The sequence below is a fragment of the Cygnus olor genome, chromosome 6 (assembly GCF_009769625.2).
Source record: "Cygnus olor isolate bCygOlo1 chromosome 6, bCygOlo1.pri.v2, whole genome shotgun sequence".
In the NCBI taxonomy this organism is placed as follows: domain Eukaryota; kingdom Metazoa; phylum Chordata; class Aves; order Anseriformes; family Anatidae; genus Cygnus; species Cygnus olor.
The window spans coordinates 12231272-12258467 of NC_049174.1; the positions used below are offsets into that span (position 1 = coordinate 12231272).

Genomic DNA, 27196 nt, shown 5'->3' on the forward strand with positions numbered 1-27196 from the left:
ACTCCAGCTGTGGCTTGGATCTGGGGCTGCTCAGACTGCTTGTGAGCTGGGAGGCTAGCAGCAAGGTCAGCTGACAAGTAGATAGCACTGAACACTGCCCTGAGGGATGCAGGCGCTCAGCCCCGCTAGTTTTACCCATAGGGTCCATGATGCATCCATCCAATAGTATGCTCCTTGCCAATAGCATCTTCCACTCCTGTGGCCAGACAGAACTAGGCCCTAGCAGAACAGAGCTTGCCATGTGTACAGCTGCCAGCTCAAACTCTGCAATCACTCAGAGGGTCCCAAGTAGTCGCTGGGTGTCAGAGAAGGGTAGTGTATGTCATTTTCCCTGGGGAAGATCAGAGGCTGCACAGTGCCAAGGGCTGCTGGTGCTTCGTCATTGGATACATTCAACTGTCAGTTTGCACCTCCACCTTCAAAGTAACATGGGGAAGAGCAGGGCCCCTGAAATGAATTCTCCCTGAGCTTGGGATGCTCCTTGCCCTGTCTGAACTGGGCCAGGAACAGTGTCTGCTGATCCTAGTGCAGAAGGATCAGCCAAGGTGGAGAGGGTCTGAGTGGGGTCAGGCAGTGTGAATGTTCCCTTCTTTTTTTGCTGGAACTGTAACCTGCAGTAGAAAGCCTAGCCACGGGGGATGGGGAAAGGTGTGTCCCACCCTGGCTGTCCCCCTGCTGACCCATCATCTCTGCATGCCTCTCTTGGCCCTCCTCGTTGATTCCATAGCACATTCTCTGTTATGAACAGGCTGCTCCCTACGTGGTTCCCAGCGCATCCATCCCGGCTCTGGTGCCACTGCCGCCAGGTTTACCTCCCCATGAGCTACTGTTATGCCAAGCGTCTGTCAGCAGAAGAGGATGAACTCATACGGAGCTTGCGGCAGGTGAGGAGCTGGCCCTCCTGGGACTCCCTAAGAAGGACACGTAGCTCCCTGACTGCTTGCTGTGCTAGCCACATCTCTAGAGCAAGACTGTCTCATGAAGTGGCAGCTCTCATGCCTGCATGGGCAAAGCAGTCTAGGCAGCTGAGCAAACTTCCTGCAGCAAGCTGCCTCTGGGTACTTTTTCCCAGTTTGCCAGGCTGATCACCTGTATTGTCTTCTGCCAGGAGTTGTATGTGCAAGACTATGCCAGCATTGACTGGCCAGCCCAGAGGAACAATGTGGCTGCCTGTGATGTCTACACCCCGCACAGCTGGCTGCTGGAGGTCGCCTATGGTGAGTGTGGCGTTGGCTGGGGTGGAAGGGTCCTTGCTATGAGACTGCCCTTGAGTAGGCTGGTGGTGGAACTGAAGCTGTCTTATACCAAGGGGGCTCTTTAAGGTCTGCTGCCAGCTACTGGTGCATGCCCTGAAGCTGGAATCAAGACACTGATTGTTTGATCTTTGGGCCTTTGCTACCAGGGTAGCAGCAGGACCTCGTGTCCTGGTCCTCGGGCTGCTCTGCAGCAGAGCAGTTCCCATTCTTTCCTTGGCTGGTCATCACGTGAGCAGTGGTGGTCACAGCAAGTGGATCTGTCCACGTGGGGTGAATTTTTCTCTGCATGTCCTTTTCTTTTCCTGCAGCTGTCATGAACCTGTATGAAGCCCACCACAGCACCCACCTGCGGCAGCGAGCCATTGTAGAGCTCTATGATCACATCAAAGCTGATGACAGATTCACCAATTGTATCAGCATTGGTCCAGTAGGTTACATGATATCCTTTCACATTCTTGCTCTTGTCTCTTTAGGAACCTGCTTGGGGTCCTACAGTCCTTTACAGTTGTGGTGTGTAACCAAAACCTTTGAATCTTGCTCAGGCACAACTCCTGCTGCTTCTAATGCTCAAGACCTTAGTGCTAACAGGACACAAGAGAGGCAGAGGGCATGGGGACAGCTGTGGCCCTACTGTGGGTACCTCTCCTTGTGGTCCAGGGACATGATTTGAGGGGAAGCCCTGGAGTAATCTTGTGGAATCTGCCCCACCATCTCAGTTACAGTTAGAGGGATGCCACAGCTAGAGCTGTAAGGGTGAAGCTCAGGACCTCTAGCTTCACTAGGAAGCTAGCTGAGTGGGAGGGATGTGTGTGTCTGGGGCTGGAAGATGCTGTAGCCAGAGCAGTGACAGCTCTGCTTTTAACAGATTTCGAAGACCATCAACATGCTGGTTCGCTGGTTTGTGGATGGGAAGAACTCCCCAGCTTTTCAGGAGCATGTTTCCAGGATCCCTGACTATCTCTGGTAAGGACTGAGTGTGATCCACCTGGCATGGCGTGGGGCTCTGATCCCTGTGATTTTGGCACACTGTGGCTCCCAACCCTCTTCCTGGTGCTCTTGCTGTGCCTGTGCTGCAACAGTTTTCTCTCCTCCCACAGGCTGGGCCTTGATGGCATGAAGATGCAGGTAAGGTGCTGTGGGATTCCAGCTCTGACTAAGAGGGACCCTGGCATGCTGGGAAAAGACATGCCCCTGCCTGCCCTATGGCTCAGAGGCTCTGATATTGCATGTGAACTGAGCTGTGCTTATCTGGTGGCTGTCGTGTCCCTTTGCTCAAAATCGCTAGCCACCTCTTCTGTTACTGCTGTGCACAGAGCAGGCTGAAGCAGCTTTCTCATTTCCTGTTCCTCTGTTGTTCCTGAGCCACTGCATCAGTCCCCTCTGTGCCAGCATGTCAGCTGTGGTGCTGGGTGACATGAAACCAAGATGCAGGCTGGAAGGAACAGCAGAGCTAATACAGGAGGAACATTCTGCCCCAGAGCCCTCACAGCTAGGTCAGGCTGCCAATGGCAGCTAACACTCACTATCCACTTTCTTCCAGGGTACAAATGGATCCCAGCTGTGGGATACTGCCTTTGCTGTCCAAGCCTTCCTGGAGGTAAGACTTCCCTGAGTGTTGCATGCTGTCTTGGGAAAAGGCAGTATCCTAAAATACCAGGGGCTTCTACTCTACGTCTGCTCAGATCTCTGCCAAACAGATTCTGGCATCACATCATACAGCTGTATCAGGCAAATGGTCTTTCTCAAAGAGCCTCTTGGCTGTGGCATGCAAGCTTTCCAGAACAGCTGGTACAACCCATCTTTGCCAGTTGCTTTTCAAGCAGGATGTCACAGTGCCAGACGAATGGGTCAGGTTAGATTTCCCTGTTGCTGCAGTCTTGTGGTAAAACCCGGGCCCTTCCTCCTTGCTGTGCCTAGCCTCAGAGCATTTCTGTTTGTCAGAAACAGCAGGCAGGCCTGCTTTCCTACATAAGGGCAGAGGTAGCTATGGCAGGCGTGTGTTTTGAAAGGTGTTGTGGTCGCCCAGGTAGCCCCTAGCCTGGCTGTATGAAGGGTAGTCGTTAATGGCACCAAGGCCAGCAAGATCCCAGCATATCCTCTTCTTCCTGAGGGGCATGTTTGGTGGCCAGAACTCCTTGCTGACTGTGCGCTCTGTTTCTAGGCGGAAGCCCAGAAGATACCTGAATTCATGTCCTGTCTTCAGAATGCCTATGACTTCCTCAGGTTCACCCAGGTGAGCAGAACCAGTTGGTGGTGTCTCCGCCACGCTGGCTATGCAGACTTGGCTTCTTCTGAGAGCCCAGCTGAATACCTCTAATCCCTCTGAAGAGCTCTTCTTCAAGGCTGGACTAGCATAGTCATGGGAACAGCTGCCTGTATTCTGTGCCATCTTGCTGGGAGCAAGCTTTGCAGCTTGGAGAGGACCTTGGCCAGCCCCAGGCCCTGCTGTGAGGTCCTGTGGGATGTTTGAGTTGGCTGCCTTGGGCTAAGAGAGGCTGGAAAACAGAGCTCAGCCTCTCTGGTGCCCACATTTGAGGTACCCTTCTGGGAAACTCAGCCTCCTTTGCTAGTGACTGCAGAAGCTCCTGCTAGCCAGGCCAGTGGCTCAAGGTGGGGGGGGTCACCAGCAGCTTCATGCAGAAGCAGTTGTAGGTCTTACTCATAGTGCTGTCAATGGGACCCTTGAAAATAGATGTCTCACTGCCAGGAAAGCAACCAAGAGGGGGCTTTAGCCATGCTGAAACATGCGGAAGCCAGGCAAAAATTTGATTTCTCTTCAGCATTCTCTGCTCCAGAGCTGACCTCTTTCCCCATCTGCCTTCCTCAGTAAAGGATAAATGGTGCACAGTTCCACAGGACTCTGCATCTTTGATGGTTTCAGTCCATGGCCCTGCAGGCAGGTAGCTTCAACCTGTCCTCACTTGTTTCTTGTTTTCAGATTCCAGAGAACCCACCCGACTACCAGAAATATTACCGCCATATGAACAAGGTGCAGTGGCTGGAGCTGGCCTACAAAGGGTGCATGCACAGGGCTGAGATTTGGGCAGAGGGGATGGAGTGAATGAGGGGCAGTGCCTTCCCCTGCACAAGAACAGAGCAAGTCCAGGAGAAGACGCTGAGTCCTTCTGCCCCTTTTCAGGGTGGCTTCCCCTTCAGCACGCGGGACTGTGGCTGGATTGTGGCAGATTGCACAGCAGAGGGACTGAAGTCAGTTATGCTGCTGCAGGAGAAGTGCCCCTTCATAGCCAAACTTGTCCCCCCTGAGCGCCTCTTTGATGCTGTCAACGTGGTAAGTGCTGCAAAAATTAGGATCAGGGGAAATGCAGGCAGCTACACCCAGGTAAAATAAGAGAAGTCAAGGTTACATCTGGTATTACTAAGCCATTGTAAGGCCAGTGTGGTCAAAAACTCTTAGAATATCCCAAGTTAGAATGGACCCACAAGGATCATTCAGTCCACTGTCTGACTCTACACAGGACCACACAAAAATCAGACAGTATGTCCAAGAGCATTCTCCAAATGCTTTTTGAACTCCAGCAGGTTGGTGCTGTGACCACTTCCCTGGGGAGCCTCTTCTAGTGCCTAACCACCCTCTCAGTGAAGAATCTTTTCCTGATATCCAACCAGAACCTCTCCTGTTCATGCCATTCTGTAGGGTCCTATCGTCACCGGAGAGCAGATCACCCCCGGCCCCTCCGTTCCCCATCACAAGGAAGCTGCAGGCCACCATGAGGCCTCCCCTCTTCTCTACGCTGAACAAACCAAGTGACTTCAGCCACTCTTTATATGTCTTCCCCTCTAGACCCTTCACCATCTTTGTAGCCCACCTTTGGACAATCTTTAATAGTTTTACATCCTTTTTCTTACTGTGGTGCCCAAAACTGCACATAGTACTCAAAGTGAGGCTGCACCAGTGCAGAGTAGAGTGGGAAATGCAATGGTCTGGATTGGACCTGCCTGCCAATGTGGTTTGAGATGTGGGTAATCTGCCAACCCATGTGAGTTTGACTTTGTCCTCACAATTGACTTGGGACCAGACTCATGTGGTACTGCATGTGAGTCAGCCCCATCCCCTCACTCTGCTTGTCTGTGCAGTTGCTGAGCATGAGGAACTCGGATGGAGGCTTTGCCACATACGAAACCAAGCGAGGAGGTCACTTGCTGGAGTTGCTGAACCCCTCGGAGGTGTTTGGTAAGGGGAGCTGCATGGGCCCAGTCATCCTGCCCAGTGTGAAGGGGCTGGTTTTACCCCATGTCCTTCTGTGGGCTACAAGTGCCATGGGTCTTTGGCAAAGGTTGGTAGCATGTGTCTCGGTGAGCACCCCAAGAGAGGGACTGTTGCACTAATATTCTTGTCCTGCTGGCAGGTGACATCATGATTGACTACACCTATGTGGAATGCACATCGGCTGTCATGCAGGCACTGAGACACTTCCAAGACGTGTTCCCTGAGCACAGAGCCCCAGAGATCAGGTGAGGCACTGGGAAGGCAGTTGAGTAGGGGAAAAACCAGGCCACAATGACCTGCAATGCCTGCAGTGGCCTCTACTGGCACAGTCCCTGCTGAGCGTTGTCAAGGGTCTTGCCTTTGCCTCTGCACTGGAATGGAGCAGCCCCTGGATTGGCCCTTGGTGCATTCAGGGCTGACATGTCAGTGATACATCCAAACTAGAGTGCCCCCAAGATGCTAGCGCACAGTCTCACTCAAGGAAGAGGACACAGGGTGTTTGGGATCATGCTGGGAGAAATTGGAGAATCATCTGCCTTCCTCTTGACTTAGCAGTTGCCTTGATCTTGCAGCCAGTTGCAGGCTAGGTCCCTGCTTGCATACTGGCACATAACAGAAAAATACCCGACTGGTGCATAATTTGAGATTCTGTGTAGCACCACCTGTCTGCTTTCTCTTGCCAATTGAGCCTTTAATCATGGGACCCATCAAATCCTCAGAGGTAATGACAAATGTCTCTACAGAGCAGCCCACAGCGTTTGGGCTGCTTCTGCATCAGGTGTCTTTCTCCTGTCCAGAGACACTCTACAGAAGGGCCTGGACTTCTGTCGCAAGAAGCAACGAGCTGATGGGTCATGGGAAGGGTAAGCTGTGCTCCTACTGCTCAGTTCTCCCCTGGCTGCCCCAGCATGGGAGGGGCCACAGTGGGCAGCATTCATGGCTGGTAGGGTGTGTAAGAACAAGCATGTACGTGCTGATCTCCCTTGGGGCTTGGGGTGTCTCCAACTCTTCCAATCCCAGTGCATCAGCTGCCTGAGCAATCTGCGAGCAGGTGCTGGTGGTACTGGGCAGGGTTGTGCCACAGGTGCAAGCAGGCTGCTGTTCTGCCTGGTTCTATTCTTGCTGTGGATACAGCGGTGTCACAACCTGCTTCTGTCCTAGTACCCTTGATAATACTGGTCTCCCCTCCCTCCCAGGAGCTGGGGAGTTTGCTTCACGTATGGCACCTGGTTTGGTCTGGAGGCATTTGCCTGTATGCAGTACACATACTGTGATGGGTGAGTAGGGGTCTGGCAGCTCCTCTGCTGTTGTCTCTGGGGTAGGGATGGGATAAAAGGGTGGGTTGGGGTGGACACCCTGGCTGCCCATGAGCTCTCCTGCCCGAGATACCACTCCACCCAAATTTGGTGCCTGTGATATGATCAGAGCAGTTTCTTTCTGAGCCTTGAGCTCTTTGGAAAGCATCTGCCATGGACAGGGTGAAGCACAGCTCCCCTTTGCATCTGGGAAACATGTGCAAGCTCTCCTCTGTACCCAGCCCTGTCTGATTCTCTGTCTTTGCAGGGTGGCATGCAGAGAAGTGGCCCAGGCCTGCCAGTTCCTGCTCTCCAAGCAGATGACAGATGGTGGGTGGGGAGAGAACTTCGAGTCATGTGAGCAACGCACGTATGTGCAGAGTGCCACATCACAGATCCACAACACATGTTGGGCCCTGCTGGGGCTCATGGCTGTCAGGTAAGAGTGGCCTTCACCTGATACCACATGGTCCAGTGAAATGGAAAATACCATCCGAATTGTGTGGAAAGGCTGGCACAGGTGCTGGCTAGTGTGGGACATGCACCCAACCATGTTTCTTGGTCACACACCTCTGCAGTGGGGGAACTGACCAAAGCTGTGGTCCAGCCGGTGAGGCTGTTGCTGCCAGGAGAAGGAGAGCCAGAGGAAAGCAAAGGTCTTGATCACAACTGCAGGTTTCCAGCCAGGGAGAATTTTGCTGTATTTGTAATGCCTGGTACCCTGGAGTTGCATGACTCGGTCAAGTCTGGGGCAGACTGGAGGTGGTTGAGTTCCCTAAGCACTTGGGTAGGGATATGCAGACAGTTTGGATGACACTAAAGTGATGGTATCTCCTTTGTACTTGCAGGTACCCTGACATTGACGTGCTGGAAAGGGGCATCCAAGTGTTGATCAATAAGCAGCTGCCCAATGGTGACTGGCCTCAGGTACGTGGATTCACTCTTCTCTCTCCAGGGGGTTCCCCAGTGTTGCATATGTCCTGAGCATCATGCAGCCATTGCAATAGTGCTCTCCCTTACATGGAAGGGAAGTCATGTATGGCTTTTGGTGGGAAATTCAGGAACATGATGAGCTCAGCACAGTGTCCCGGACATCCTGTGGTCTCCTGTCATTCACACCACCTTGCTGTTTCTCTCTCAGGAGAACATTGCTGGGGTGTTCAACAAGTCGTGTGCCATCAGTTACACTGCGTACTGCAATGTCTTCCCCATTTGGACTCTTGGACGTTTCTGCCGGCTGCATCCCAACAGCCCTCTTGCTGAGCAGCTGCAATCCAGACCCTTGGCTGGGGCCGGGAAGACTGCAGAAGCGGCCTTGTCCTCTTGAACCCACACCATGGCCTCTGACCTGCCGTAGATACCACGTGCTGTGTGGGGGTACAGGTGCTTCCTGCACAGGATCTCGGTGCTTATCTTAACACACAGACCACTGCCTCTGCCAGGGAGGAGAGTGCTGCCGTAGTACCATGGAGTCTCTGCTTTCTGTTGACCCTCTTCTAAAAATACACTTCTTTTAAAGGCTCTTGCCAGGTATATTCTTCCTCGTGGAATGTGCAGTGAAGTGCCTTTTCAGACCAGTCTGATGATCTGCAAAGAGAAAGCTGCCAGCTATGTTGTTTTACAAATCTAGACAGACTCTCTCTCTCTCTCTCATCCTGGGTAGAGCAAGGCTGGCTTTGTCTTCCCTTTTTGTCTTCCCACCTGTCCTGCACCCCCAGGTTGGCTCTCTGCAGGAGGAGTGTGGGATCTGGGACTTCTCCTGTGCCCAGCATTGTGATAGAGTGCACTGCACAGTCCATGGTGAACTGGCCTCTGTTGTGGGTGCCAGCAACTGCCTTTGAAGTGCTCTCTGCACAGAAGTCTGTGCAGGATGGATTTCTCTCCTCCCTGAGTTGGGAAAGAGGAGTACTTCACTCAGTTTTGCTGCTGTTTTGTCCCACAGCTGGTGGCACCTGGCTTCCCAGAGCTTCACAGGTGAAGTCATCAGTATCATTCCTACTTTGGAAAATGGGAAACTGATGCAGAAAACACTGAGGTGATTAATGTCAGGGCACAGCCTAGGTCTCCTGGGCACCAGGCTTCCCACAGTGCAGCAGCTACCCCTGTCTGAGTTAGCGTGGGTGAGTATTCCCATTTTGTTGTCAGAGCTGGAAGTCATGTCCACTGATGGGTTAATAAATGGCTAACAGTGTTGCAAGTGGAACTTCCCTATATGTTGGTTTCCTCATAGCCTGCCTCAGTGTGCATCTCAGGCAGCAGGGACCTTGCACACACAACAACAGAGAACCCCAGTGCTGCATACAGGTGGCAGGAGACTTCCCTGGGACTGGCTGAAAAGCAAATCGCAGGAACCCCTCAAGGCAGGAGCAGTGGGTGGAGGGACAGCAAAGGTGGTCAAAGGCCACAGCAGAATGACAGAAGAGAGGGGTGGTGATGGGGAGGCTGTCAGGGTGCCCCGAGCCCCAACCCCAGAGCTGACTCCAGCCCCCAACCCCCGAGCTGACCCTGGACCCAGAGCTAACCCTGAGCCCCAACCCCAAGCCCCAACCCTAAGCCCCAGCCCGGAGCTGACTCTGAGCTCCAAACCTGGAGCTGACCATGAGCCCCAGACTTGGACCTGACCCAAAGACCCAGACCCGGAGCTGACCCCAAGCCCCTGACCCTGAACGCCCCAACACCGAGCCCTAGCCCTGAGTCCCGGACCCCAGAGCTGTCCCAGAGCATCATCCTGGAGCTGAGCCCAAGCCCAGACCCTGGAACTGACCTGAGCCCCAACCCTGAGCCTCAACTTAACCTCAATGCTGGATACTCAACCCCGGACCTTTGAACCCAGAGCCCCCACTGGAGACCTGACCCTGGAGCCCCACCCTGGACCCGACCTAAGTCCCGGACCCGTACTTGACCCAAAGACCCAGACCCCGGAGCTGACCCCCAGCCAGGGACCGGGAGCTGACCCTGAGTGCCAACTCCGAGCTAGGGGTTGAAGGCATCGTAGGGGATGAAGACATCTTACTTCATCCCAACAACCACCCGGATGACCACCAGAGAATACTATACAAGCGCAGAAGGACTGATAATTAGCATATGAAGTGGGGCTAGGCGGAGCTAGGAAAGGAATATGCATAGATGTGTTGCAAAACTTAATGCATATGTAATATTTTAGGGGATAAAAGAGAATGCGAGTGAGCGAATTGCTGCATATGCCTTTGGGCGCTATCCCGCATGCACCCGGCGCCGAAATAAACCACATACCTACTTTATAACTCATTTGCTTTTGAGTTGTAGAGTTCCTCCACGAATCAATGCTACACAACACACTCGGTAAGACTGACCTCCAAAGAGTGAGTACGAAGCATACTATGAAAAAATTATTTGATGCAACAGTGCAGGAGAAATTTAAGGAGTTAGTAAAGAAATCACGGAAAAATTGAGGTAATAACTACGTAGCAGAATAGCGTTTAGTAATTAAAATAATTAATCCTACCCCGATATGTGTGATAGGATGGAGGAATGAATGCTAAGTTTAAACAGGTCCCTGTAGAAATCATCATTCCCAAATGTAATCAATTGGTTGTACTCGCGGCCCGTCGAGGCGGCTCCTCCCCTGCCGTGGCACCGCCCGCACCTCGGAGGCTGACGGGCAGCCTTCTGCTCAGCCCCTTCCTGCCCGCTGATGAGGGGCTCCAGTGATGGCTGCCCGGGGCAGGAAGGACAAGACGGAGAGCGCCGGGGAGCCGCAGGCATCCCCGCCACCTCCCTTTGGCAGAGCCCAAAATGGCGGCCCCACCGCCACCGGCCGTTACCCTCCCGGCGTTCACCTCAGCGGTACCCAGCAGCCGCGAGGGGGCTGTTTGTACTTTTCAAACTAACGCCACCTCGCTTCAAGTTGAGGAAGCAACACGTAAAGGAACAAGCAACGGGAACTTAACCGAATTTTAAATTCCAATGCGTTCTTAGACCAAAATTTCAAATCTCTGATTTATATTTAAAACCCATTTGAGAAGCAAAGGCCTCGGCTCGAGGGGCCGGCTCCCACCTCTTGCTAAGCAGAAGCCGGGCGGTTAAAGGCAGCAGTCAGATTCCCCACTTCGTTCTCCCCGCTTTAGGCTACACCAGCCCCAGTAGCTGATTAAATTCACATTTCAGAAACTAACACATCAGTCAACCTACTTGCTAGTTCTCAGGATTTCACAGCACCGCTTCTGATCATGCAAAAGGCCAGTGCAACAGCAGGAATCTGGCTGGTGGAGAGAAAAGGAAACCATTATTTACATCATCACCACCACAATTAAAGAAAAAAACATTTTCCTCTATCATATCTTCAGAGCTTTAATACAATATATAATGTAGCATTGAAGAAAAAAATACTGATTTATTTTAAACAAACCAATCATTTGGAAACAGTACACAGTAGTACAATAATTTCTAACAGGAGTTTAGATCAGTTCTTTACTTGTTTCAGATATTTAAAAACAAGAAATTGGCACTAACATTTCTTCAGTTTTTTCAACACAAAAATACCCCATTAGAAACAATGGTATGGAAATGCACAGAAGCATTTCAATTAAGGCTCCTACAGTGCACGTTCTGTAATTAAACACATATTCTGTAAACTTTAAAATGTTCTAAAATTTTCCAAGTAACTACAACAACAAAAAAAGCACTGTTAAAACTCAAACTCCATTGTGAGGCTTAATGAAATGAAAAGTACCTTGAAAAATAGGTGATTAATCTCCAAATCATTTACTTAAGTGTGATTTTAAATGGCAAACCTCAAACCTCATTCATTCATCTATGTTTATACTCAGGCCTTCCAAAAAATATAAACTGGAAAGGCAAGCCTGGTTTGAAATATTGATCTCATTAAGTTAAATAATTTAATCCCTGCTCAACCATCTAAACAAACTATTATATTTCACAATGAGAACAAATCTGGCTCCCGGCTAACGTTGCTTTGTTCAAGGGATACTTAGGAGGACAATTCCTAATAATAATTTCAGAAATTAAATCAAGCAGTGATGTTATTCATTTTCTTTCCTACACTGATTTGATCCCTTAACACTGTTGTGTCTAATCCACACACTTTATGGGAAAAACACACTTTTTATCATGCCAAGATGACAAACATCAATCAGCACAGACATTAACAACAAAGCCATTATTAATCTAATCTTTAGGAGCTCAGTAATTCCACCACATTTGAAGAAATTGTGATGTGCATTTCCCACTGTGGTGGAAACCTACGTGGGAACACTAAGTAGCGCCTCATCCCCTATCTCCTACAGCCAAATCACAAGAACTTCCAGTATTACAGTGGCAGGGAGCAGCACCTATCTCTCCATTTTAATGTACAATGCAGTGCCAGCTATAATTTAGCTCTACAGTTTTGCGCAAATACTTAAGAACCGTAACAACTGACAAAAAATTTTAACGTCTCCTTCCCACAACAAAATGAATGCCCTAGAATACAGCCAACAGGTAAAAAAAAAACTCAGACACACACATTAAATAAAATAATGCAAAACTCAACACATATTAAATAAAATATTAGTACTATTATAAAATACTAGTTTTGTGTGACATTTTCTCAGGAAATAGATTTCAAACTAGCTCTTGCCTATGTGTACTATGGAGACTGTTTCATCCTACAAGACATCTGTATTTATTCACATCTTCAGTGCTTTCATTTTGCCACTTTAATACCGAAGAAAAAGAACATTGGCTGTCATCATCAAAAACCACCAACTGCCACTATTACCACTACGTCGCTATGCAGAACATTGGTTGCTGGAGGGTTTTTGCTTTGCTTTAATAACACCACCTAATAATTTTAGTTTAGGAGAAGTTTCCAATTTCATCCTAACACAAAACAACAAAAATCCTTTGGGGAGAAATCATTTTCCAGCAAAACAGGTAGAAGTAGTAACATTTTTAACATCTGTGAAATTCAAGTTTCTTTAGAAAGACCTGTGAATAACACTATTGCTCGTACCATACAAGATAAGGAGAAATCAGTTTTGTAATTGTTATGCATCCTGACTATCAAGACATCACAGGACACACATCTTGTTGGCAAACCAAAACCACCCTACTGTATCTAAGTATTCATTAGCTGACTGAAATGCTGTGAAATTAAAAACTTTTGTTTCCTTTACCTACATCAACTTGAAAGAACTTGTTATTATCAGGATCTCTGTCAAGAGAACTAAATGAAGAAGAGGAAGAATAAATTGTTTTCTTTTAAGGAAATAGCAAAATCCCTGACAATCCAATCCCCTAGGTCTAGAAAATACTTTTTATGACAATTAAAACCAAGTATTATTTTACTATGCTTGTTAACTCAGCTTTTTTTTTTTTAACCCCAACTGCTATCAGAATGAGTCAAAAAAAATATCTGTCAAAAAAGCACTAAATAGTGGATCTTCTGTTTCCATCTATTTCCTTTGGCTGTCTAGGTAGCAACATTTACTAAAGCACCTTTACTTTATGTACTGATCTACTTTATAAAACAAAAAGCAGAAGTATAAAAGTTTTCAGTCACATTTGGATATTTAAAAAGTAGCATACATAAAAGATCCATCAAATATACAGTACAAAAATACATTTTTTGCTTTATGAAAGTTATAATACATGGTTACAATACAGCAGGTGTTGAGCCATCAGTTAGTTACAGCTACAAGGTGCGTGTTCCACACTATGGCTGGACTCTGGGTATGATATCTCCCTGGGGAAATTCCTCGATTTCAGCATGAAACATCAGTTCTGAAAGAGAGGAAAGAATTAGCTTTTCTTGAAAAAGTTTTACTTGGATATAATTTCATTATTCCAGAGAATTTCTCTGGAATTTCCTGAAGCCTCATGCTTTTCTTCCCAGTCATAATATTAGCAACTCAGTAATGGGAAGACCCACCACTGTCTTTAGAAAACTATTCTTGCTCCCCCTAATTAACAGAATTAGCGATGACATTAGCAGCTGATCATAGGAAATATCCTGCATTCAGCCTGGACACATAAATTGGTATCTGAAAGTAGACTGAGGGATTTTTGAAGTTCAGAGAGTGTCAGAACTAGGAAAGAAGATCTCCGTTTAGAGCCTGTTCATTTATGGATGTAAACACCCTATGGATCCCAACATAAGTTAGCAACACTAGAACACAGGACAGAAAGAATCATAAATGCTATTGCTCACAGCTAGTTGTCACCAAGGTAGTTCAGGCACGGGAAACTGCTTAAGGTCAGCAGTGAGGAACTGTGGAGAAATTCAGCTAGGCATGCTAAGCAGCTAATGGAGTAGTCCTTGTGGAGTTCTGTGCTGCTGAGGGCAGTTTTCTCTTCTCTGGGTTCCTTTACATGTGTACTGCGCCCTCAGCATGGGTGTCCTTTCTGGCTTGCTAACAGCACATTCAGCATATAGACCAGGCTGTGTTTGCCAACAAGTTGTCAACATGGTAAGATCACACAAAAATCTGCACGTGCAACAGTGCAGTTTTATCCACTCAAGTGTGAGATTCACACACTTCTTTTTGCTATGCCATCCTTAGTAGATTATCATTTTTCTACTATTTCTGACAGGAAAAAATCCTAACAGAGTTTTTCTCTTGACATTTCTGAAGCAGATTTTCTAATCTTTGTTGGCACCTGTAAATATCTGAAATCTCATTAAAAACTGGACTAAATCTTGCCATTGTCATCCTTGAATAAGCCTATATTATTTTTAAATGGCTTAAAATACAATTTAGACATCTATTAAAAATTTCATGTCCAATGATTGTAAAGGCTGCCAACCAGGATTGTTTAAAAAAGAAGTCATTGAGTTATTAGAAATAAGGAGAGTAACTGGGGCCAACTAAAATAAAGAATTGGTAAATTAAAATTCTAAAGTAATCTGAAGAAGCACGTTTAATCTTCTTTGGCGTCCCAAACACAAATCTGTGCTTCAACTCGTGATGCTCTTTGGTATGTGTTAACTTACAGCTAATACTTACAATTTGTGTGTACAGCACAGATTGAAGTCACAGGCTGCATGCATTTGATAGGAAAGCTTAGTAATGATACACCTTTTGGATCCAAGCTCCAACAACAAAAGGAAGAAGGCTCAGCATGTAACAAAGTTGCTTCTAAGAAAGGGGATAACCTGTTTGCCCCCTCCTCCAACCATGACCACAAGTACTCCTCATTTGATGCCCTGTTCTGCAAACTCAAATTTTACCTTTCAAAGCTTGGGAGTTCCCAAAACTACTGCATTGTTCTGTTGAAAATAATACACAGGTGAACTCGAAATGCACTCAGCATTTGCAAAAGGAGCATTAGTAACATTGGGGAATTTTCTAAATCAGAAGCAGAATAGATACATTTTAAACATTCATTTTGTTGTTGTTAAAGTTAAAATTAGTTTTCTTTTCTAAGAAGAAAAGACAAATATTCTCAAGTTTCAAAAATCAGCCAGGAGAAACAAGGCTTTTCTTTCCTTTTTAATAACTGCTTCTTCATTAGAAGATCACACACAGACATCAGCATTCTAAGAAGCACTTGCTTTTAAATGTTGCTAGTTCCTCAATCACAACATTTCTCAGGACTAGTCCTGAACACCCAATGCAGACCATAGCCAATAAAAGCCCGAACAAACAACATTTAGCCTATTAGTATTTCCTACCTTCACTATGGTCTAGCTCTGGTCGGTAAGACAAGAAGATCCAACTTGCCCCAACTAGAATAGACACTACCAGATTCACCACAATCCATGGCTGAAGAATTTCTTCCTCTGTACCTGCCATCCTGAGAAAAGTACATCAACCAATCAGTCAGGTTACACACCAGTACATAGGTGTTACAATAATAATTTCAGCAGAGTATCATAAAAAACAACTTGCTAAGCCAGGTGTAAAAACACAGCTACTACTACCATCCTGATGGTCTTTCATTACAAAAGCCTGTTAAGGAAAGTGGATTCCAAAGACAGCAACTCAGCTAAGAAACCCCATTAGCTCACAGAAGTAATTTATTATGTTTCCTACCAGATGCTGCCATTTTCCGAAGGTGGTGTGTAGAGGTTAATTCTGTCACATGTCATCTGCTGACTTAAGGATAAGATAAGAGCAGTGAAGTACACTGGAAGAAATGGAATTGGTAATGTCAGGTATAAAGCAAAATAAAACAAAAAAATGCTGTCTTATCATGACATGATAATTATCACTACATTTTCTTTCCTTTCACTCTACTGCTTCCAGATGAATACTGCCTCCTTTACATGATACTGCCTCCTTTAACTCATTCTCTCTTCTTCAGCATTCTCCCCAAATCTGGGAATTTTGACCCATTAAAGTCTGGTTTCTGCACTTTTGCAATCTATCAGCTACATCAAAGGTGTCATCTTGTGATTTTGTTTTTTTGCTACATTTGTGTTCTGTATTCAAAAGTGGGAAAAGAACCATCTCAGTAATAGTCCCACTAATGCTATTGCAAATGCTTTAAAAATATGCAGTGTTCACAGCCCTTGAATGCTATTTTCAACTACTTAGCAAGTCACTTACTCTAAAGCAGAAAATAACCATGGACGAAAAAATTAATGAAAATAGAATGTAGGATTTCTCCAGTTACTTCCTCTTTTGAGCAACTTCCTATCCACTTCAGGATACTTACAGAATGAAGCTATTGCTGCTGGGTCTAGAGTAAGAAAACCCCTCAGCGCAACTGATGCTTTCGCCAAATCAATCCTGATTACAAAAAAAAAAAATAATTCATTAACACAGCCCAATAGGATAATAATATTGTTCCTCTAACAGCATTCTATTGTTCTTCTAATTTTTTTTGAGATACCTTTTTCTGTCTCTTTTACAGTGTCTTAATACACAACTATATTGCACACACATGCAATGATCCTTACTATGCCAACCCAATAAAGTTTGAAACTAAGGAGGATGTTTCATGAGTTTTGTAGCTTTCTCACTGCAGTCATTTCTGGAACAGGGAGAATCTGGAGAGATCTGCGCTCTCTCTAATCCTTGCATTCATTTCAGTGTCCCCAGAACAAATGCAGTTATGCTAATGTAACTGCTTGCAAAGCTTACACTGGTACAGGACCAATTAGGAATAACTCAGGCCTCCTCCCTGCCACGACTCATTGAAAAAAAGACACAATTTCTTCCATACAACAGACTCCTCCCCTGGCTTACTATGCTGCCCTGGAAACAACCTGTCATTAAAAGAAACACCTATGAAACTACTCTGTTTATGGTCTCTTTGTTCATCTTTCTGTTCATTTCCACTCTTGAGCCATAAGGCTCAAGAAACCCCCGCTGAGCTGGGAAAACTGTTTATAATGCTATGTTGCAAACCTAGCTGGGGAATAGATTCACATCAAAAGTAACCTGACAGAAACAGTAGTTGTTCTCTACCCCTCTGCCTCACAAAAACCATCAGCTCTCCTATTTGGTTCTCCTCCTGATTACACAGACAGCACGAGCACATTGATACAAGTCAGCAGGTAATGGACAGAAATCAGTAACATAAGACTGAATGCAAAAGCACACCTTTTAACTATACAGCCATCCATCTGTAAAATCATTCTCCAAGTGTATCACATTAAATTAACAACAGCAGATCAAAATATGCCAGACAAAGGAGGAAAGAGCATATTGCATACAAGTTACACATGCCTTTCAAATACAAACAGATTTTACCTATCAAAGGCTGAGACTGTACTGATAGACAGCAACAAGTAGAACAAACTTTGAGCTGGGTATGCGAGAGTCTTATACTGCTGGAGCAGGTTAGAAACTGTGGAAAGTTGATTTCCTGCCAAAATGTAGATAACAATGATGTTCCATACAGCATACCCAGCAAGAAAGCCGTGGGTAAAGAGTCCGATCACCCTGAATGGACAAAAGAACATTAGAAAAGTTTAATGCCTTGAATTAAAGAACTACAGATGCAAAAGGCCTATGAATCCACCCTTTCAACCCTGCTGCCATGACAGGTTGTTTCTGAGTGTTTTTTCTGATCTAGTTTTAAAAATCCTACGTGATGGGACTTACGCTTCCTCCCTTGACAGACTGCACTGGCACCTGGGCTGTCAACCAAGAAAAAACAGTTTTCATTGATCCTATTGCTAGTTCCCATTTTTACTGCTCCAGAAGTCAAATACTTTCACTCCACACACTCTTCCATTTTACCTGTAGCTACTCAAGACCACTGCCCCTTTCACCTATACAAGACTTCTTTATCAGTCCTTGAGAGAGAGTCAGCCTTTTCAGAATGTCCTCAAGCTGTCTTTACCCTCCTTGCTAACAAAAAGCTGAGAAGCAAGCACAGGTTTCCAAGTAGAAGACACCAGAGATATGAAAATGGATGTCATCTTCTCATTCTGTATCACAACACAACCACTTGTATAAAAATTCATTTTTTGCTACTATGTGCAAACTTATGCCCAGTCCAGTTTCACTCCTCCCTCTTTTTTACCAACCAAGATTTTTCATTGGGAACCATCTCAATGCATCTATTTTCATTCTGGTCATATTGTAGCTGATGGGTGAATCTCATTTCACAACATGTTTTTTTTTGGTAGGTCCCCAGTATTTCTGTTATCATATTAGTCTCTTTCAATTCAGATTTTCTCTGAATCTTTGCAATACAGCTTTCTTAGTTGGCTCCAGCTTGTTATTCTTTTTACATGTTGCATTTCACATGTGGCATCTTGACTAGAAACAGGTATTATTGTCAGGAAAAACAGCTAAAGGACTGAAAAGCCTTATACCAGTTGCATCCCGAACTGCCACCTATCAGAAATATTCAAAATAAATGAAGATATATCACAATGATATGAAAAAGGAGCTAACTTCTTAAGAATGAAAAAAAATACTGCTTATTTATATCAAAATGTTAATCTATCACCTGAAACTTCGGTGCACTGAGAGGGCGACATCTCTAGTGGTCCACGAAGCTTTCACATCCATAAGTACATTGATATTTTCAGTGGTTTTAATCAATTCTGCACGGTCAGCTGCTTGAAAACGCCCTAAATGGATGAGGAAATTAATTTTAGAGACTACTGTTACCTTCACCCATCATTTCTATACTAATGCTTGAACTTCCTCCTGTGAAAAAGTATCAAAATTTCCATCAGATTTCTTCTCCCCACTTCCTAGCCTCTGTCAGCTTACATTCGTATCAGGATGCCTTTGTCAGTGTGATATACCCTGATAGGTCAGGCTATGGATTTACAAATGTGCAGCACACCTTGTGTAATTACTTAGCGTTCCCTGCTACAAAACATACAAACAAAATCTTCTAGTTGAAAGATTTTTTGAAATACAGTAAATACTTTCTTCTCAATATACTGTGACAGTATTAAGTTAAATAAGCTCAGTTCTGTACTATCAAACAGCCTTTTTCTTCCACAGAATTCAAAAATTCAACTAAACATGCCAGCAGAACAACACTAACATTCACTGTTGAATAATTATAATGTGTATTTACTTACAAAGATTTTTTTTTTCCTGGAAAACTTAGTTTTTAAATTCCTCCCACTAGTGCAATACTTGGATTTTCAATACAATTATGCATTTTTTAATTGCAAGAATTTCCTTAAATTACTTAAATCACATGATACACTTACGATTTTTTTCAACAAACACCTTGCTAACAGGCTGGCTAATTCCAGTGGGAGCAGCAAACACAGGCTGCTGATCTGGGCTCTTTCTGTGCTCATCTTCAATGATGTCTTCCTCCTCCACCTCCAGTTCATTGGAACAGTGCATTTCTGCTGGCCGAGGTTTCCTATTATCACAGGACATACAAAGGAGCAGAAAAAGAACAAGAAGTAAAATTTAAATGCTGAAGACTTCTATGAACATTTAACATGCCTAACTTGACTGACAAGAACTGATTAAAAGGACTAAAATTATCATGGTGTTAGCTAACTAAAACCATAAAGCTAATCCTTAATTTTTGGGGTTTTCTTTCAATTTAGATACCTTCTTGTGTCAAAACACTAAGGTGGGAAGAAATACCTATCAAGCGATTAACAGTTAAAAAAAATACATACAAACTAAATATAAGGCCAAGAGAATGGATGCTTGTGGTAGAAAGGTGAATAAAATGTTTTAAATTCATAGCTCTTGGAGGAAAGAAGGATATGAAAGCAGTTGTTTCTCAGCAAATTAAGAAAAAAATTGGAAATATGAAAGTATGCAGTTATACATTCTAATTTTTCAGGTATGTGACTGAAACATTAGGCTCGAGCTAATGCATTCTGAACTGTAATGCACCCAGGCATGCATAAATCAAACAAGTGAAGGAAGTTAGATCCTAGCCCTGCAAGGGACTTCATGAATACAATTTATTTTACAAGCTGAATGGTATCATGGACATTTTTGTAATGTGACACAGTAAAATGTTAATCAGCCATTTTCACTATCGCAGTTATATCAAATCATAAGCTATACTAGTTTCATCTCACTTTGTTCTTTTTCTCTGTTTGCGGATCACTGTTTCTTCAGCTTCAGGAATATCCATGCCATTTCCATTCTGAAATAAGGATGCAACATTCTGCTGGGTAAAAGAGGTCTCAGAATCTGAAGATTTAAAATAAGACACATGACAATTTTATAGCTTTCATAGAACTGGAAATACATTCACTTAAATGCATAAATAGTTATTATACAAAACACAGACTCTAAAGACAGAAACTGAAACTCTAAGCTACCATTCACTCAGATTACCTCCAACTGTTACAAGAGCATCTGATCTGAAATGTTTTAAACCAAAATGCAAATTGGCCAATCATATTTCTGTCACAGACTTTTTTCAATCTACAGTTGTTTCACATACCAGGAGGCACTTTCTTCTTTTTGCGTTTCCTCTGAGGAGGGACATCATGAGGTTCGGGAGTTAGGGGCTCACTGCTTTCAGACTGCCGACGAACAGTTGCTTGGACAATGCCATCTGAAAAGCATAAGAAAAGCTCCAGCAACCTCAATTTAGAGACACTGAGAACACATAATAAAAAGTTGCTATTTGCTATATTGTGCAGAATATCTATGCTTGCTCAGCTCACAGCTGATGAAAATGTATTGGCCAGTAAATATAAGAGCTGGGAAGCAAATACGGTTATAAGATTATACAAAGTGAAAACACACAACACATTTCATCCTGACAATTTCATGCCGGGAGGAAATGAAAGTATCCAAGAAGTAGCATGATTCAAATTTGGGTATATAACTGAGGACTGACTGAATGGAATCTAACGCTGGAAAGAGCAATTCCTCTATAATTTTCCTTTCTATATGCAAAGATAATACTGAAAAGGACAGAAAAATTAACAGTTTGTTACAAGCTGATTCACTCAGACAGATAAACATTAAGGCAAATTAGTGTAAAAAGGGAAATTCAAATTAATTGCTAAACAAACAGCCCTAGAATACAGGAGGAGCAGGAAAAAAAAGCAATGCTGAAGAATGTTTACTCCAGTCTGAGAGAAGAATTACTATGCTTTGGAGGAACTACCTTTCCATGAGAGGTTAACATGAAATTTCATCAAATATTCTAGCAGCAGTAGCATCAATTTGCATCATCTGATGTAGAAAGACAAGCCTTTTTGTAGTACTTTCAAGTACTGCAGTTTTTATCAGTAACAACTGAATCTACCTTTGTTTTCACTTCAAGCAACAGGTTTCCCCACCTTTTATAGAGTTTTACTGTGCTAAAATGCAAAATTAACCAGCAAAGTAATGGCCAAAGTCAATTGGCCATAACTCAGCTTACTAAAAAAAAAATCACAAAACTTGATCCTTGGGAAGCCCTGCTAGCAACAGCTCTACTTATTGCATGCAAGAGTCTTATAACGAGTCTGCCATTACATACCCTTTTAATCAAATAAAGGTTTACTTATCAAACCGTCACATGGTCCCAAGTCAACTGATTTAAAGAAATCCAGTAAATTCTATGAAAACATTTTGCATTATCAAAACAGATCGGACTTGTAACTTTGCTTAAAAGGACATCTTTATTCAGCAGATCCACTTCTTGTAAAAATACAAAGCTCTAGTGTTAGTCGTATTTCAGACTTTTAACACTCAGAAGATAATAGAACAGTCAACTTGTAACTTTATTTGGCCTAGGACTTCCTGAGACAATTTGTTAAATAAGTTTCATTTAAATTCATTCAAAAATTCAAGCACTTAACACACTCAACATTGAAAGCAGCTTACAGATGGAAGTGACTATTTAGTGAAGTATCAAAAATGTTAGAAAGGAAAAAATAAGAGGAATATACATTAAAGCTTTTTTTTTCAGTTCAGTATCAAAATTTGCTCTATCAGCAGTACTAAGAATGGACCTAGGGAAAAAGAGAAGGATTGAAGTTACTTCTGTTAGAATTACAGACTTGTTCTAAAAAGACAGACAGCACTGTAGGCAAAAAAAAAAATGCGGACGTACAACATAAAATCAATTATTATAAATTAGCTGAGAAGAACACTATTCAAAACCAGCACAAGACTGAAAAACATGCATCTGTCAAGAGCTCGTCTACAGTGTAGGTCACACGTAGGACTATAAATCCAGTTTTCAGTCTTGGCAGGACCTTACCTAATGGAGTCTTTCCTTTGGGCTTTCTTTTTTTGGGACGACTGAGTGGAATTTCATCTGCAGAACATAAAACATAAGTCTAGCTACACAGCATGGAGAAACCTCCATTTCCCTTTTTTAACAGTCATACTATTGCAAGTTCAGAAAGGTAGTCCTTTTTACAAGTGAAGGCATCCTCTACCTTTTACAGATAAGATGACAATTCACCAATTTACACAAGCAGTTAGGGTATAGAAGATAGTAGGAAAACAAGATAGGAAATCTGTCTTAAGTGCGACAGAAGTTAAATATGCATATGCACGTGTTATATGAAAAGCTGAAATATTCTGAATAACGCTCTGAAGAATAAACTTCTTGTTTAGAGCACAGTGACAACATTCCAGTTACCTTGATTCCATGTGGAAATAGAAATCAGTAACGAAAACAAAGTACTAGATAATTCTCAAAGTGGTAGTCCAGGTATCCATGCAATTTACGTGATTATCAGCCTGAATTTAGGAAAAGCATAAGGACCGATCTTAAAAGAGAGGATGCAGTGACACCAAAATGAACTATTGATGTTTACGATTCTCTTTTTTTGCCAGAATAACTCACCCTGGTTTCCACTTCACATTTAGGAAGAAAGGTGTTGAAGAGCAGTGTAAAAGGAACAAAGGTAAGAAGAAAGTTAGTTTTGAATCAATGGCAATTCATGAGATTGACATTCTCACTATTTTTTATTAATTTCCTTATCCTCATCCCTATTTCTTTTTATGAACAATTGTGTACAACAGGGTTAGGTGTACAAAGCAATCATCAAGACTCAACACTTTGACTGTGCACAGTTTCTCAGTTGGCTAGCTGTAGATCAGATTAGAAGCTGTAATCACCTGGATAATTGAAACTCGTCTTACTGCTTGGTATGTAACAAACCAACAAAAGAAGTTATGAAACATTTGAATACATACATTACTAAAAACACGCTGTCTTTATACATTGTCAAAATATCACATTTGCCTTATGGTACTTTGAAGGAATCTCACATACCACACCATAAAAAACTATTTAATTGCCTTTCTTTACACATTGCCCATTATGATGCTGGAAAAAAAAATCCCAAATTTCTCCCTATACTACGTAAAAGTGATAGATGCCTATAACCCTGTTTGATAATATCTAGTCTGAATTCAAAAATTCCTATTATGAAGGATTTGTAATTTAAATAAACTACAGAACATGAAACAAAGCAAAGATCGAGTTAAGGAAGAAGAAATTGAAAGGAAGGACATCAGTAACACTGAAGTAGATGTTAATAAAACTGAAGCTGCTATTTGTCAAAATCTCTTTAAAGAGTTTACCTCTCTGAATATTAAAAATGAGATAATACAGTAAATTTTCTCAGCCTCTGTAAAACTTTAAAATGCTTTGTATTCCTTGTAAGGGATTCTGGAACAACAAAGTAGCAAGAAAAGCAAGTATTTTTAAAGCCATTATGGCTACGCAGATACTTGTTAAACTCATTATTCTTCATTTCATTACCTTTAAAAACATAGCAGTACAGAACCATGACCCATTCCATAGAATGACCTGATCTTACCTTGGCACTGGAGGAAGGGCACGCGGGGGGCACTGAAAGATAGAGACAAAAGTCAGCTTCTGTCAGTGTGAAACCACCTCTTTTCTGAGTGCCTGTTAAACCACTTCACAGAAAACAGCTCCTTCCAGATACAGTCTGAACATACTAAATGTGTTTTGCTAACTATGCTTCTGAAACCAGATTCTAAGCACCTCATACATAATCAGGTACAGACATACATAAATTGTGAGAAACTCCTGGTGGACATGTTTCATAGATGTGTACAGCGTAACACAGGAAAAACATGTTCTTACCACAGTTCTGATGGGCACTGCACCTGGGACATTCGCCTAAAAGCTATGTGTAAGGTGCAGCTTGCATTTCAACCTCACTCCAATAATTTTCATTGTGCATAGAAGGTACTGTGTTCGCCGGTACAGCTTGCCAGTCATTCTACTTAAATAACAAAATACTGCAATAACTTATATAATTGATATACTTGCACAGTGTATACCATGAGCAGCATATTTTCTATTAATGAAGTTGTAAATTCAGAACAGAACAATACTCAATTATAAGAAAAAAATATAAAATAATCTTATTTATAGAAAAGACTTATGAACTTTGCAAATATTTACCAAGAGGTTAAACATAACTAAAAACAAGTATATCCTGTTAACAATCTAGAACTCATGCTGGATGATTTCCTCACCTAGGAAAAGGAAGGTACTTTCAGATTTTGCATTATATAATTATATTTAAGAGGTACACAGGAAGAAGTATTTCCCATGTTCCAAAAATTCAGCTGATACCAGAAATAAAAAAGACTGTACAACTAGCAAGACTCAAGGATCCAAAAACTTACCACTTGTTTTTTTCCCATATCATCTGAAACTCTTCCCTGCAAGAGGCACTGTGAACAGTTCTCTACTCCTGATGCTGCTCACGCTGAACCTCTGCTAATTCTGAACTAAAAATAAGCTTCTAGCAGCCAGGATTAGCTGGACGTGAACCTTCCTGCCCCCGGGCTAGGGTCCAGTACTACTCCTGTTTGAAATGACTGCAGTTTGTTCTGGGAGTTTTCCATTGCAGCAAGAGGATGTCCTAAAATGTCCTAAATGGTGCCTGTACTGAATGCCACAATTCCGTACGCTGGTGAAGGTTCAAGTGAGCAAGTGCTGCTAGGTTTGCTTACCTTACACAAATGAAACACTTTGTGAAGGAAGCACTTGCAGGATTAAGTCTCCAGTCTCTAACCTGGATTTTGGCCATGCTGAAGACTAACAGCAAGTGCTACTCACACAGGTAGGCAGCAGCACACTCTGACCAGCATCCAGCAGTGGCCAGCACTGCTCTCACCATACAGGCACACAATAAGGGAGAAGAAACATTGATAAAATTTAAGCTCAGAGCTCATTGCTTTTACTGATTCCTAGTTTTTTGTGGTAGTGATTATGAATTCTTTAGAATATTTGATATTTTCAAAAAGTAAAGTCCAACAGCTTTTATGCAGCATTCACTGCCAGTGCAGTAGTGTATCTCTACTCGGTTACCTTCTGCAAAACAATTGAAAATGAATTTCTGTATCATTTATTTCTGACAACAAAGGAAATCACATGCAAGCAGCTAGTGGCTAATACTCATCTGTCCCACCTGTATGAAAGTCCCAAACTCTGCCACACAAATAAGAGCTTTATTTCCTTGAAGTTTCCAGTTTCTCAGAATCCGAAGGAACTCACTGCAAACCCCACAGAAAAGGTGAGTTTGGGTGCAGGTTTCCGGGGATGTTTTGTTACTGACGGGAGCTGCTGACCAGCCTGCCACAAAGCACATGCTCGCTGCCTCACTGCAGTTCTGGGTTTCCTGGAGCCACAGGCAAGTAGCAACAAGCCTGGGAACTCTCACTCAGGAAAAAAAAAAAATCTGCACAGCTCCCCAGGTGGTCTGTTCAGAGATGCAGAGCAAAAAACACCTTTACTTTCAAGTTCAGCTCACATAAAACGGCACCAAGCAGACGTATTTACTCTGCGAGTGTGCTGAGGGGAGCTGCTCTCCTCAGGGGTACCAAGGGGGCAATCATTCAAACTCGAAGGTTTAAGAACACCTAACCGCTCTTTACGGGTTTAAAGCTTTTTGCGCACCTTTCTTTGCCAACGTGTACGAAGGAGAATACGAAAACAACAAGGAAGCCCTTGCTCGCCCTCAGCGAAGGCGAGGAGCATCGGGGGGGGGACGACAGCTGCATAGCGGGGACGCCGCACCGCACCTCCCGCCTCTGCGTCCCGGCGGGCACCGCTGCCGTCCACGGCCGGCCCCTACCCAGCCGCCGCCGGCCACTACCCAGCCGCCGCCGGTGCGAGCTCCCGGCCCCGCAGCACTGCGGACTCAGGCGGACGAGGAGGGCGAGGCCCCCGCCCCCAGCCGCCCACCGCCCTCCCAGGGAGGCACCGCAGCCCCGCCGCGTGCAGAGCCGCCCCGCGCCCGGCCCCACGGCGCCCTCACCCGGTCGGGGCCCGCCTGTGGCGCCGCCATGGCCGCGCGCGCCGCCGCCGCCGCCGCCGGTCTCCCGGGCGCCGCGGGGAGGAGCCGGAGCTCGCTTCCGCCACGCCTCGGCCCGCCCGTGCCAGGGAGCCGGGTGCTCCTCGCTTCTCAGGGTGAGCGGGCAGAGCCCGCGGCACAGCAGGGAAAACACGGGGGCCGAGCTGCCCTCACCGTGGGGCCACTGACACCCTTTGCGAAATGAAGTTAAAGGGGAAAAAAAACACCCCAGGGAATAAACGCCACAAGCGAAGCGTTAGGGACAGCTGCCTCGCCGTTGCTGAGCGGCACATCTGGCACCAGGCTTTTAGTCTCTGCCTGGACTTACCCCACAGCCCTGGGATGGGGGGCTCTGCTCTGCTCTGTCCACGTTTGCTTCTAAACAAGGACTGCTAGGTCTGAGTTTACAACATGCAGACATACTGATAGCTGCAAGAGGTGGTTGGGAGTAGGCTTGCTACGTGAATAGTGTCTCTCTAGCCTGTGAAACTTGCTCTTGTAGATTTTCTGCAACATGAGCTGAGCCCCCCTTCAGAGGGCAATATACCTGTAATGCGAGATGAAGATAATAAACTTGTTTGCCATAAACACTGCACCAGTTGATGAAGAGACGGTGCTGCTTTAGATTAAAGCAAAAGGAAAAAGGGACTCCAGAGTCTGTGTCCCTCTTTAACAAATGGATAGTGTGGCAGTTTTTACTCACTTGAGTTGATGGGACAGAAGAAAAGAAATGCTACAC

The 27196-nt window shown here is 44.4% G+C and overlaps 3 protein-coding genes across 5 annotated transcripts in view; 1 reads left to right on the plus strand and 2 right to left on the minus strand.

Annotated features, from left to right (window-relative positions):
• The window catches only part of LSS (lanosterol synthase), a 10743-nt gene extending 1764 nt beyond the window's left edge, over positions 1 to 8979 (plus strand). For both annotated transcript variants that reach the window (XM_040561436.1, XM_040561435.1), the window contains exons 6-21: positions 749 to 884; positions 1109 to 1217; positions 1565 to 1683; positions 2122 to 2219; positions 2354 to 2381; positions 2797 to 2853; positions 3418 to 3489; positions 4195 to 4245; positions 4396 to 4545; positions 5352 to 5448; positions 5624 to 5729; positions 6282 to 6347; positions 6681 to 6761; positions 7048 to 7218; positions 7628 to 7706; positions 7921 to 8979. In XM_040561436.1, coding sequence (XP_040417370.1) covers positions 749 to 884; positions 1109 to 1217; positions 1565 to 1683; positions 2122 to 2219; positions 2354 to 2381; positions 2797 to 2853; positions 3418 to 3489; positions 4195 to 4245; positions 4396 to 4545; positions 5352 to 5448; positions 5624 to 5729; positions 6282 to 6347; positions 6681 to 6761; positions 7048 to 7218; positions 7628 to 7706; positions 7921 to 8106 — 1606 coding nt within the window. In that variant the 3' untranslated portion in view covers positions 8107 to 8979. The remainder of the gene's footprint in view (positions 1 to 748; positions 885 to 1108; positions 1218 to 1564; positions 1684 to 2121; positions 2220 to 2353; positions 2382 to 2796; positions 2854 to 3417; positions 3490 to 4194; positions 4246 to 4395; positions 4546 to 5351; positions 5449 to 5623; positions 5730 to 6281; positions 6348 to 6680; positions 6762 to 7047; positions 7219 to 7627; positions 7707 to 7920) is intronic.
• S100B (S100 calcium binding protein B) overlaps positions 1 to 10566 on the minus strand; it is a 22347-nt gene extending 11781 nt beyond the window's left edge. Inside the window, exon 1 of the mRNA XM_040561442.1 lies at positions 10264 to 10566. The gene's annotated coding sequence lies outside the window, so the exon portion shown is untranslated. The remainder of the gene's footprint in view (positions 1 to 10263) is intronic.
• A 526-nt stretch (positions 10567 to 11092) lies between these two features.
• Positions 11093 to 26505, minus strand: TMEM237 (transmembrane protein 237). Of its 2 annotated transcripts, none has more exons than XM_040561441.1 (13): positions 26422 to 26505; positions 23941 to 23972; positions 22959 to 22969; positions 22365 to 22421; positions 20607 to 20720; positions 20236 to 20350; positions 19393 to 19553; positions 18669 to 18792; positions 17459 to 17650; positions 16419 to 16492; positions 15794 to 15887; positions 15433 to 15554; positions 11093 to 13541 (listed from the first exon to the last, which is right to left on the minus strand). In XM_040561441.1, the coding sequence occupies exons 1-13, from the start codon at positions 26449 to 26451 to the stop codon at positions 13474 to 13476; spliced, it is 1194 nt and encodes a 397-aa protein (XP_040417375.1). In that variant the 5' UTR covers positions 26452 to 26505; the 3' UTR covers positions 11093 to 13473. The 2 variants fall into 2 exon arrangements, with proteins under 2 accessions (XP_040417375.1, XP_040417374.1); XM_040561440.1 differs by lacking the exon at positions 26422 to 26505 and adding an exon at positions 26061 to 26310.
• Between the last annotated feature and the right edge of the window lie 691 nt (positions 26506 to 27196).